Below are 12917 nucleotides of genomic sequence, written 5' to 3'. Positions count from 1 at the left end.
TGTGTGTGTGTGTGTGTGCGTGTGTGTGTGTAGTAACGTTGTGATGACTGATTGGATGCAGTACATGCCTACTTGGGCTTGTCTGTTAAACAATTAGCTTATGCAATTTATATGTTTGAAAACCGCCAAACTGACCCCAAACCAGCCCAAATTTTGTCCACCCGCCCAAGCCAATTTTTACCTGCACAATCAAATTCAAAACTTTCAAAAAATTCAACACTGGCTGTGAAAGGACCTCTGGGAGCACTTTGCAGAAGCAATTGAAGCATGCGATGTAATTATAATTTTAAAGAGTGCACATCATAGAAAATGCACTTTGTGGACACATTCACAACACTTTTTTTAATGTTTAAAAAAACCCACCAAGGCTTCGTTTATTTGGTTAAAAATGCAGTAAAAACTTGTAAAAATCTCACTGACCCCTGAACAGTGTCGCATGAGAAGTTTGCCAATCTTATGTGGGTAAATTACATAGTCTATTACATAGTCATAAGTCTTGAAGACTCTGTAGCAAAAACAGAGAGATAGTGGAAAGCATAATTTTTACTTTTTGAAAGCCGCTTGTTGATGAGAGTTATTACTTGATTGGACTGCTACTGCCCAATCCCTAAGGCCCAATCCCAATTGGGATTGGGCCTAAGTGTCTTATCTAGCGAAATGATCGGTAAAATAAAAAAAATTACAATTTATATATTGTTTAACCCCAAATGCTCGTCTTGCACTAGCTCTGCGATGCGTGTGCGACTTCATGTATTACGTAATCATGTTGAAAAGGTCACGTGTGGTTAGTTCTTCGTCTGTGTACTTTGGTTCAAAAACGTAGGGTAGGGTGAAAAACTCCATCTCAGTTTCTCCTCCAACTTCACAATCATCCGACATCGTTGTTTTATCTTTTTTTGTAAAGGTCGTTTAACTTTCTTTGCACGTTCGCTCTGGGTCAGTACTTCCGCCACACGTGACCTTTCCAATGTGACTATGTAATGCGTGAAGTCGAGCTAGTGCAAGACGAGCATTTGTGGTTAAAGTATATCATTTTTTTCTTTTTTTAGTAAAAGCACCGATCGTTTCGCTCGATAAGACCCTTATTCCTCGGCTGGGATCGTGTAGAGCCCTTTGAAACTGCACTTTGGACCTTTAACCCGTCCACTATATGGCGAAAAATCCTGGAATGTTTTCCTCAAAAACCTTAATTTCTTTTCAACTGAAGAAGTAAAGACATGAACATCTTGAATGACATGGAGGTGAGTAAATTATGATAATTTATTTATTTTTATTCTGGAAGTGAACTAATCCTTTAAGTCTTATGTGACTCGTAGCCCATGTCTGTTTAGCCCATGTAAGCTTTGAGGTCATCTGTATGCATGTGTACTCTTAAGAGTTGACCAAACAAGCCTGTTTCAACAGGAAAAGGCCTTCACCTTTTATGCCGTGAGCAGAAACTGCTGCTGAGAGACACGCGCAGATGTGCTCAGTGTGTAGGTGTGTGTAAACTGTCGGGGTGTGGTGTCCATCTGCCCCCTGAGCATTGGTGCCTCTGTGTCTGATGGATCCGCTGGTGCGCTGGGCTGTCATTTAGCAGCATAGAAGCTTGCAGTTGCTCGCTGATGAGAAACCATTTTCAAACACATTAAATATTCACCACAGTCCCAGTGCTTCCTTCTGAATGGGGCGGAAAAGAGTCGCCCCAGCCTTGCTGGTAGATGAAAGCCGTGTGGGATACGAGAGGAAGAGACAATATAAGAGTTCGGGGTCAGTTACATTACGTCGTACGCCATCAAACCAGCTTGCCTCCCTCTCCGCTTGATTAATCTGACCTTAGTTTAACACCCCGGTGTTTACGAGCCACACTGTTTGATCGTGAATGACAACTGGATTTGTCTGTATTAACAGTGGCAGCTCATTGATCCTCAGCTCTCTCTCGCACTTGCGCAAACATACACCCACACACACACACAAAACTGAGTTTTGTTGATCAGCTAGCTAAATGCCAGTCACCCCCTCACTACCAGGCCTTCCGGCCCCCTCTGTGGAAGCTCGGTGGCGGCTAATTGGACCTCTACCTTCCTCACCAGGCATTTGGGAACAGGTGGTGGCTCTGGCTATGCACCAGGGACACAGGTGCTCCGCTGCCTCAATCCTGATCTCTCTCTGTCTCTCTTTCTCTCTCATCGTGCCCTCAGGGAGCAGATCAGCTAACAGCGAGCTGGACTCTGACACAGAATGTGGCCTGTATTCTCAAAGTGGCACGAGGGCATATCTAAGATTAGTTTCCAACTGGTCTGAGTCATTATGTGCTATTAAGAGGAACCGACCTGCCACAAGGGCTCATACACTAAACTAGACCCAAAAATCTTGAGGAAAAAAAATTGAATGTTTTTTGTTGCATTGTGACATTATTTTCATCACATCATTAATTAATTTTACTGTTTTAATTATACTTGCTTCTCATCAAAGAATCCTGAAAAGCAAAAATATTAGTTTTGAGCAGCACAACTGTTTTCAACATTGATAATAATAAGAAATGTTCTTGAGCACCAAATCAGCATATTAGAATGATTTCTGAAGGATCACGTGACCCTGAAGATTGGAGGAATGACTGCTGAGATTTAGGATTTGACAAAACAGGAATAAATGTTCTTAATTTTCATGAAAATAATGTCACACTGCAGGCAAATTTCTTTAAATGGATAGTTCACCCAAAAATGAAAATTCTGTCATTAATTACTCATCCTCATGTCGTTCCAAACCGTAAGACCTTCGTTCATCTTCTGAACACAAAGCCAGATATTTTTGATGAAATCCGAGAGCTTTCTGACCCTCCATAGACAGCAACACAACTACAATGTTCTTACAATACTTTTTGTGCGCAAAGAAAAAAATAATAATTTTATTCAACGATTTCTTCCGTGTTGGTCTTTGACGCACGTTCACAAGAATACCACGATGCCAGGAGTTGTGGTACTCTCTTGAATGCGCAGCGGAGAATGACCCAGAAGAAAAGAATTGTTGAATAAAGTCGTTATTTTTGTTTTCTTTGCGCACAAAAAGTATTCTTGTAGCTTCATAAAATTATGGTTGAACCACTGATGTCACATGGACTATTTTACCGATGTCCTTACTATCTTTCTGGGACTTGAACATATCAGTTGCGTTGCTGTCTATGCAGGGTCAGAAAGCTCTCAGATTTCAACAAAAAATATCTTGATTTGTGTTCTGAAGATGAACGAAGGTCTTACGGGTTTGGAACGACACGAGGGTGAGTAATTAATGACTGAATTTTCACTTTTGGGTGAACTATCACTTAAAGGTTTTATGTAAATCTTCTTGACATGTTTCATGAGGTTTAAATGAGTTAAATGCCTGTAAAGTTTTACATTTTTTCAGAGTTCATTTACAGTGTCCCAGAAACTATAAGCTACACAACAAGAGAGAGCTGTGAATCTCAAAGCGGGTGCTTGTTTTGGCTGTTGGCTGTTTGGAACCGGCACTCGTGGGTTTTGTGGCATGGTAACGTTCTCGGAGGTGGGCAGCCGTACCAGAGGCGCCACAGAGATGAACATGTCAACACACGCTTAATAGGTTTTACCTCCGAGCCCTGGGAACCGCCAGTCACAGGAGAATTAGAGACATGAGGAAGAACTACACTATATGCTAATTAACAATCATAGTTATGAGGGAACGTGCCTGCTGAATGCAAATGCGAATTGCAATTTTCTTGGTGTTCATTTTTGTGCATTTCTTTCTTGTCCTTCAGCTGTGTTTCTTGGTGTAATAATGCATATTGTTTGAATAAATTATATTCATTTCCGTTTCTCCCTTTCCCTCAGCCATGACCGAACAATGCAAGATATTGTCTACAAGTTGGTGCCAGGACTGCAAGAAGGTTTGTCTCTTTTTATTTATTTTTTTGATGTTTTAGAAATACGATCCATGTGAACTGGTAACAAAAATACCCTAAAGTAAAGCATATTTTATGAAGCAGCTAATGATGTGTAAGATTTTAACAGTAAGGCTTTAAATTTTTCCTCTTTGCTTTCTTGTGTGCAGCGGAGATGAAAAAACAGAGAGAATTTTATCAGAAGTTAGGCATGGAGGTGCCTGGAGACATCAAAGGAGAGCTGTGTAACATGAAAACCCCCCTGGACTTACAGCGCAATGGTATGTCCCAGCTCTCTTTAACTGCTGTAGGTGGTACAGTCCATCTACGATCACAGAGGAAGTGGGACAGTGTGTATATTAAAATAGATCAGAAGTGACAGTAAAAACATTTATAATGTTAAAAAAGATTTCTATTTCAAATAAATGCTGTTCTTTCTTCCATCAGCGAATCATGAAAAAATGTATAATGGTTTCCACAAAAACATTAAGAAGCACAACTATTTCTTAACATTGATAATAAAAAGAAATGTTTCTTGAGCAGCAAATCAGCATATTATAATGATTTCTGAAAGATCATGTGGCATTGAAGACTGGAGTAATGATACTGAAAATTCCACTTTGCATCACAGGAATAAATTATATTTTAAAATGTATTAAAACAGAAAACTTTTAAATGGTACTATATCAAATAAATGGGAAGCATAAGAGACCTTTTCTCTTTTTTTTTTTTTTAGTACAGTGAAGAAAATTGGTGTACAAACATGCTTAAATTTTCACATTACAGCTTAACTATTGTTTGCACAAAACATCATTTCTTATGTTGCCTAGAATTGTTCTTTTATTATATTAGTCTAAAGGAACTGAAGAATGAGGAAAGAATGGTTGAAAGCCTCTAGACTCTAAACAAGCACATTATTTTGGTTTATTCGGTGGTAAACAGGCCCTTACCTTTTGTTTGAGGAAACAGTAATCTAAACCCAGGCAGTATCTTGCTCTTTTCATCTTTCAGTACCGTGTTCAGTGATAAAGTCTGTGCAAATACTGGCCCTCAGGCAGGTTGAGTCAGCAGTCGCACTGCATTGTAGTAAATAAGGCTCAGACATAAGTGGTCTCTTGTTCCACATTGTCTCAGCTAGTTTAGCAGACCTGTTTGTTTTCTGAATAATACTTCATTTGAAGTCTTCAGTCCTCAAGCACACCACAGAACCATCAAACTGAACCAAGAGGAGAAGCACGTGGTGAAATGATGACGTAACTGTCTGCATTACCTGCCCACAAATAAGCATAAAGCATGATAGCCTTTATTTATGAGTGTTATGAGCATTGAAAATGCTTTTCTGGCCTGGTGTCACAGGTGTGCTTTTATAAGGTGATTTTAGAGAGGGCTGCTCTGAATCTGCCATGGTAGGGTACCTGATGGTGCTTCTCAAATCCCATCACAGTGGATATTAACCAGACTGTTGCCGAGCTTGAAAAAGAAGTCACCCTTCCGGAAAGCATGGTAAAATTGCTACCTGAGCTTGTGCACCTCATCCACAGACAGCTTTATAGAGGGACCTCATCTATTAAACACCCTAACGAAACTTATTTCGCTGGAAGTCCTGCTTTTTCTTTCCTTCACAGTCTTCTTGCTGCAGATTAGCCAAGACTCCGTGAACTTTTTCCCAGTCAGGGAACATTTTAACTATCGGAAAGGATATTCTGAGTGTCCTGGGAACAAGCCATCACTGTAGCAGTCAAGGCTTAAGAACGACTGAACCCAGACTGCATTTCGTCCAGATGCACGAAATCTCTTTCCCTTTCCCATTACTGCGGTTGAGATTTCTGGTGATGCAATGACAATGTCATAGTGATGTTTGACAGCTCCTCATACAAAACCATGAGGGTGTGTGGACAGTCGTTCATTTGAAATGCAATAAAATAAGTCAACCACACTCGACTGGACTGGTTGCATGTATCAAATTCCCTCCTGCGTTGGCCAGTTTTGGTGATATTTAAAGTAAATTTAGTTTTAAGGATTTAAATGGAGGAAATTCATAGTTAAATGCAGCTTAAACTATATTGGCAGCATCTGTAGCCTGTTGTCAACAGCCACAGAAAAAAAGGTCAGTAAGATTTTATTTTTAAATAATATAGAAAAGATATCTCATGCTCAACAAGGCTGCATTTTTTTTGTTAAAAAAATATAGAAAAAAATTTGTAATATTGTGAAATTTTCTTGTAAGTTAAAATCACTCATTTGTTTTAATATATTTTAAAATGTAATTTATTCCTGTGATGCAAAGCTGATTTTTTCAGCATCATTACTCTGGTCTTTGTCATATGATCCTTCAGAAATTATTCTAATGTGCTGATTTGGCTCAAGAAACATTTTTATTATAATCAATGTTGAAAACAGTTGTGCTGCTTAATATCTTTGTGGGAACCTTAATAAATTTTTTTCAGGATTCTTTGATGAATGGAAAGTTAAAAAAAACAGCATTTGCTTGAAATATAAATCATTTGTAACATTATAAACATAATACATTTAAACATCTTTCCTGCCACTTTTGATTAATGCATTTTGCTGAATAAAAGTATTGATTTTATTTAAAAAATATTAAAGAAATCTTATTGACTCCAAACTTTTGAAAAGGTTACATTGGATCCCTCTCATCAATATTAATAAAGGAGAGTATTTTTAGGCTTCCATAAAACTGTAATGAGATGCAGCCCTAGTTTCTGACCTGATCAGTGGGCAGCTGTCTGCCTGTCTGAGGTGTGAAGCGTTCTTTGGGCAGGTTGAATCACAAATTAATCTGTTTCCATTGATGAGGTGCAGACTTGTTTTGGAGACTGGCAAATGCGTGGGGGAGCAGGTTGAGATAATTACTTTTTTGTGCTTGATGAATATTTCTTCACTGTGTAATGAAGAAACTCTTCCCAGAGTCACAAACTTGTACTCAATATAATTCCAGCTCTGAGAAGCAATGAATTACAAATTCTTGGAATCTTAATATGAATAATGATTAAACATTGATTGTTTTATAATGCGAAGATGATGTTTGGAAAGATAAATGCATGTACTACAGTATTTTTAAAAGCAGAATTGTGGAGAGATGGATGTGCACAAAAAGGTGGTTCTTATGGTTGTCTGGGGACTCTCTTGTAAAATTGTTTTTTTATTTTTTTTACATTTTACCCCACCAGGTGACCTGAAATCAGAAGATCCAGCCAATAAGGAAGCAGGAGACGAGAAAGCAGAGGAGGACAATGACTACCATCGCAGTGATGAGCAGGTAGGTTTCCCCGTACCCATCTGACCTCACTAATGTCGCACAAGGGAGCCTCACATTCTGTTAGCGTGTCCTAGTTAGTAAGAACGCGTAAGGGCTATGTTTGGAATATCATACTACTGTACTAGTCTATTTCTGCAGTGTACAGTACTTTGGAATACATGGATGACATATATTTCCAAGTCTACAAGAGCAGACCCATGCAGCATAGAATAGCAAATCCCACAATGCAGTGTGCTCAACATGACCAGTTTCCATTTTTAGAGTAATGAATGAACCAATTATATCAACTTTTAACTTTTTTTTTTCATTTAAGATATTTTTTGCACAACATTTCATTAAAAATATTTTTTGAAAGAAGTTGCTTATGTTCACCAAGGCTGACAAAAAGCTATAAAAAGCAGGAATATTGTGAAATATTATAACAAGTTAAAGATGTCTTATTTAATGATATATTTTAAAATGTAATTCATTATTTAAAATATTACCATTTTGTATTTATTTAATATTTATTTTTTAGATACATTTTTAATTAACTTATTCATTTCAACATGCACATAATGAGGTCAAGATACTGTTTACCTTTATCATTGCATAATGCATTTACCTTGTATAAAAAAAAAAAAACCTGCAGTATTCTAGTATTCCATTTAAAAATGTCAATATGTCAGATGCTCTGCCCCTTCCTGTCTGTAATATCTAGTCTGTGCTCAGATATTAATGCAGAGCCATTTCAGTGTTTTAGAGGGTTGGTAGTTTCATTAAAGACTCTTATATAGTGAAGTTTGTATTCCTTCTCTCCTCTGAGCTTCTTAATAATGTAATAACAGAAGGTTGTGCGGCTGCTGTCTACTCGCTGCTTCTGCATTAGGAATACAGATTCTCTTCCTTATATAGATTCTGATGCCAAGTGGAGTGTAGGGTGTTCTGTCTGTTATGCTGCATATACCATCTTGGATACATTTGCGTGGTTGGCAATATTAAAATATATACCTTTTTTTTTTTGCAATGATTGCATTTCCAGCAAAAGCAACTCATAAAATAACTCATGCTGTGATATAAGATTTCCTAGTGGAGTGTGTGCATGATGTGTGAGCGAGATTTATAGAGCAGAAAGCACAAAGAAGAACAAGGCATGGAGACGGTATGGTGTAAATGGCTAAGTATGGGTGTGTATTGTTGTTTGTTGGAGGAAGAGATCGATGAAGATTTCCGAGTTACTAATGTCCTGTGGTCATGAGTTTTCTTGCAAAAGTGCAAGGACAGATTGTCTGTTCATACGGCCTGCTGTAGTAAAGCTGAGACAGGCACTTTGGCCTCGTATATAATGTAAAAAGACAATGAAAATTTCAACAATGCTCGTTCAGCTACGCTCGGATGGCTGTGGAACACTTTTGTGCCTGTTGGTCAGACCCATCCGGCGTGACCTTGTGAGGAGAAATGGGGCCAACAAGAACCAGCCTGTGCCAAAAGTGGGTAATGCAAATGAATTAAATGGATTTATTACTGATATTTATTTAGTACCATTTGTGCAGAAAATTTTACTCCACTGCTAATAAACAAACTTGCTGGATAAAATTCACTCTGCATCTGGTTTAAATGAAAGAGTAAAATTGTCCATTACATTTTTTATTGTTTTTTTCCTCCATTTAATTAATTATAAGCATATTTATCTTGCTTCATCCACCATTTTGAATTGAAGTACATTATAGGATTGCCTTTAATAATGGGAATTCTGCAAACTGAAGCTTTCGAGCAGTATGTTTTTAACACTCATGAAATGGTGGTTCAGTGGTTATTTTGGTCTTCAGACAATCATCTTTACATGATGGATGTTGTTAATTCTGACTTGTCCAAAAGAGTCAATTTAGTGAGTCTCTGAGTTGTTTACTTCAGAAGCACTGTGACCAATTCAGTCCAATCTGTGAAAGAATCATTCAGACCAAACGATTCACAGTAAAGATTTATTTAAAAATTATTGTTAATTTTTCTACGTTTAATTATTTTTTAGCATATTTATCTTGCATTACATTTATTATATTACCTTAAATAATGAGAAGTAGACTTGTTTCTGCAAACTGGGTCTAAACTGGGTCAAGCAGTTTGTTTTAAAGAAAATCAAAATCAAAAATCTGATATTCAGTGATTACTTTTGGTCCTCACATAATCGTCACCACATGTTGCATGTTGTTAATTGAAATCACTGCGAGTCTGACGTATCTGAAAGAGTTCAGTGAGTCTCTGAAGGACCACTAGGACAAAATCAGTCCAATTTGTATAATTCAGACCACAGGAATCACTGAAAAGATATGACACATAAGAATGATTCGTTTACATTAAAGCTCACCAGTTGCCTGTAAAATAGATTTCAAAGAGCAAATTTAATTCTAAGGGTTAGAGAGAGTGTAGAGAATCGACATTTAAAAATTAAATTGACTGATTTTGGTGCAAGAAACCTTGATTAGTTCTGAGGGCAAAATAAAATACTGCAAGTGTGGAATACAGCATTTTTAAAATTACTTCTGAATATGTGCTTATAATAGCATGGTGAGTGTGTGATAGATACCAACCTGTGGTGATTTCCTACACAAACCAGAATATCTACCCTTGTAGAATTAAATTTTAAATCACAATAATCAACAGCTCATGGCATCTTGAGGAAGGAAGGATATTCGGTGGTGGCTGCGGCAAATAAAAGGCCTCTTATGTGCTTGTTCTGGGGTCTGGAGGTTTAATTGGTTGAATGAGTTCATCATTAGTCATTTGTGTGACTGTTTGCGGTGAGCATAGCAGCCCCGGCCGTGCAGTAATGACCCAGTAATCACAGACACACACGCGCGCAGCTAATGGCGAAGTTCCTTCCTTGTGTTTAATAGTACGCCCATGTTTGTATTACATCTCACCACCACCTGCCTATAACTGAGCAAATCTCCGATTTACAGCACACTGTTCTTGTAAAGAATGTGGTTGTACGTGGCCCTCAGAAACCCTCAGCTTTCTCCTGGCACCGTTTGCTCTTGAAATGGGCCGGCATTTAGCCGCCAGGAGCAGCTGCCCCTCCTCATCTTTCTCCATTACTGTCTGTTCTTGGTGAGGCCTGGTCCAAATGGGCCGCTGTGCCACTCTGCACTGCTCAGTCACTTATCGGCAGAAGGACAGAGGGACGGGGAGAGAGAGAGGCATGAAATCCTTAATGCGTCTTGACTCTCTGAAGCCCTCACTCTGCCACTGCACCTGTCGGGCAGCCCGAGGCGACCGCAGTCGACTGGCGACTCAACCCTCAGCTCAGTTTTGAAAGATGACAGAGCTCTCACTGGCATCTGCTGCTTTGTTGTGGAAATTGTGTTGGTGGCGTCGGTATTTGTATGTGTGGCCATGCATGCATTTTTTGAATAAGAATTATGTTGCTTAACTTTTATTCTTAACTTGATGACCTGTTTGGGTTTATGCTTAGGTTTGTTGATGACATTATTTAATTTAGCAGATGCTTTTAACAGGAGCGATACATTCTAAGGAAAAAGTAGCATAAATGTGCTTTCTTGACAGCCAGGACCTAAATTTAACACTTGTAAATCACAAAAATCATATTTATTCATTTATTTATTTTTTGACTTGTTACTTTTTTAGAAACTCTATTGCAAACATAATTAACAGTCTAAATCATATTATAGTAATAATACTTCAGTGACATATAGTAGCATTGAAAGACGGTTCTTATGCTCAACAAGGCTGCATTTATTTGATCAAAAATACAGTAATATAGTGAAATAATATTGCAATGTAAAGTAGTAGTTTTCTAATTGTATATTTTAAAATGTTATTCATGTGATGGCAAAGCTGAATTTTCAGCATCATTACTCCAGTCTTCAGTGTCACGTGATACTTCAGAAATCATTCTAATTTTCTGCTTAAGAAATATTTCTTATCCTGTGCTGCTTTTATATTTTGTTAAACAATTGATACTTTTTTCTTAGGAATCTTTGAGTATAAAGTTAAAAAGAACAGCATTTATTTGAAGTAGATTTCTTTTTACATTAAAAAATGTTTATACGGTTTCCTTGCTGAATAAAAGTATCCATATCTTTTTTTTTTTTAAAGATCATTCTAACCCCAAACATTTGAATGGTACTGTAAAGTGATTCAAATCAAAGATGTACAAAATGTCCGCTAAAAAAATCTGTTGTCGCTCACATTTTCTCTCGGCATCGTTTTATCTGGGATGCCGCATTCATCAAGAATGCTTGATGAGTTTTCTTTCTGTTGAATTCCATGTGTAGAGTATTCCTCACAATAACCCACCAAGCTAAAACATTGTCTTCATGTTGTTGCGACAGGCGTCGTCAGAGACTGAGAATGACTCCTCTTGCATATGATGTTGTGACTGACACAATGACTTGCGGTGTTCTCACAAATATGCTAGGAAAAGTGATAGGGATAAACTATCTATTTTTGAATAATGCAAAATTTAAGCTGTGTTCAAATTTACAGAGTTCCTATGAGGTTCAAGCGATTATTGCAATGTGTTGTATGTGGAGTCCTGTCAGACCACTATTTCACGCTTGCAATTAGTTCATATGTCCACATATTTGGGCTCATGGTCTAATTATTGCCGTGACCAAATAAGGAACTTAGGTGTGGTGTTTGACCCAGAGCTGAAATTTGACAAGTAGATTAATGCTGTAGTAAAGACTTACTACTACTTATAAGCCTATTCTGTCAAGAAAAGACTTAGAGAAGGTTATTAATGCCTTTGTTTTGTCTCGTTTGGATTATTGCAATGTGTTGTATGTGGAGTCCTGTCAGACCACTATCTCACGCTTGCAATTAGTTCAGAATGCAGCAGCTAGGCTGCTAGTGGGTGCTAAGAAAAGTCATCATATCTCTCCTATTTTAGCTTCTCTCAAGTGGCTACCAGTGAACTACAGGATAAAATCTAAAACTCTTCTGTATGTTTTTAAAGCAGTGCATGAGTTGGCCCCTGCTTACGTGTCTGAGCTCATTGCTGTTCGTCAAGCACCTAGGTCTCTAAGATCCAATAATAAGTTATTGCTTACTGTCCCCCGTACTCATTTAAAGTTAAAAGGGGATCAGGCCTTTGCTGTTGCGGGGCCGAAGCTCTGGAATAGTCTTCCTCAGGAACTTAGAGAAGTCTCATCTTTGAATGTTTTTAAAGTTGAAGTCAAAAACTACTTCTTGTCTTTAACCTTTGAGAGGGTGGGCTAGGATCTGTGTTGTTTTAAGTCGTGTGTTTTAATGAAGTGTTTTTTTTATTTTTTTATTGTACAGCACTTTGGTCTGCAGGTGCAGTTTTAAAGTGCTCTATAAATACAGTGAATGAATAAAGTGAATGAATGAATAAAATTAAGTAGCATAAAAAGTAGCTAGTATTAAATGCTAATTACCCCCTTAAAATTGACTTCGAGGTCTTGATCTTAATGAATTACAATCATACATATGTCGTCAATTTGAAAATATGCTGAGCTGATACTTGGTTGTAAAACACCATTTTTAACTAATTTAAATGACCAATTTAATTGTGTCCCACATTTAGTGCAACCCTTATATTGCATTTAAAAAATAAATAAATTGTATTGAATTTTTATGCGTAATGTTTATTGCTATCAAGATAACAAATGCACAAATATTTTATACCTTCAGCCTTGGTAAAAGCTGCAAATACAACTTTGGTAAAAGCTGCAAATACAATATTTGTACTTGTACACTGAAATACTGCAAGGGAACAGCAAAAAAAAAAAAAAAAAA

General features: G+C 37.5%; 1 protein-coding gene across 2 annotated transcripts in view; it reads left to right on the top strand.

Moving 5' to 3' along the window:
- LOC107750320 (polycomb group RING finger protein 3-like) overlaps positions 1–12917 on the top strand; it is a 34999-nt gene that overhangs the window by 15501 nt on the left and 6581 nt on the right. For both annotated transcript variants that reach the window (XM_016565658.1, XM_016565657.1), the window contains exons 5-7: positions 3828–3883; positions 4048–4158; positions 7069–7157. In XM_016565658.1, coding sequence (XP_016421144.1) covers positions 3828–3883; positions 4048–4158; positions 7069–7157 — 256 coding nt within the window. The remainder of the gene's footprint in view (positions 1–3827; positions 3884–4047; positions 4159–7068; positions 7158–12917) is intronic.

The sequence above is a fragment of the Sinocyclocheilus rhinocerous genome, unplaced genomic scaffold, assembly GCF_001515625.1.
Source record: "Sinocyclocheilus rhinocerous isolate Xijiao unplaced genomic scaffold, SAMN03320098_v1.1 scaffold1053, whole genome shotgun sequence".
NCBI classification, from domain to species: Eukaryota; Metazoa; Chordata; class Actinopteri; order Cypriniformes; family Cyprinidae; genus Sinocyclocheilus; species Sinocyclocheilus rhinocerous.
This window is presented reverse-complemented; position numbering and strand designations above follow the sequence as displayed.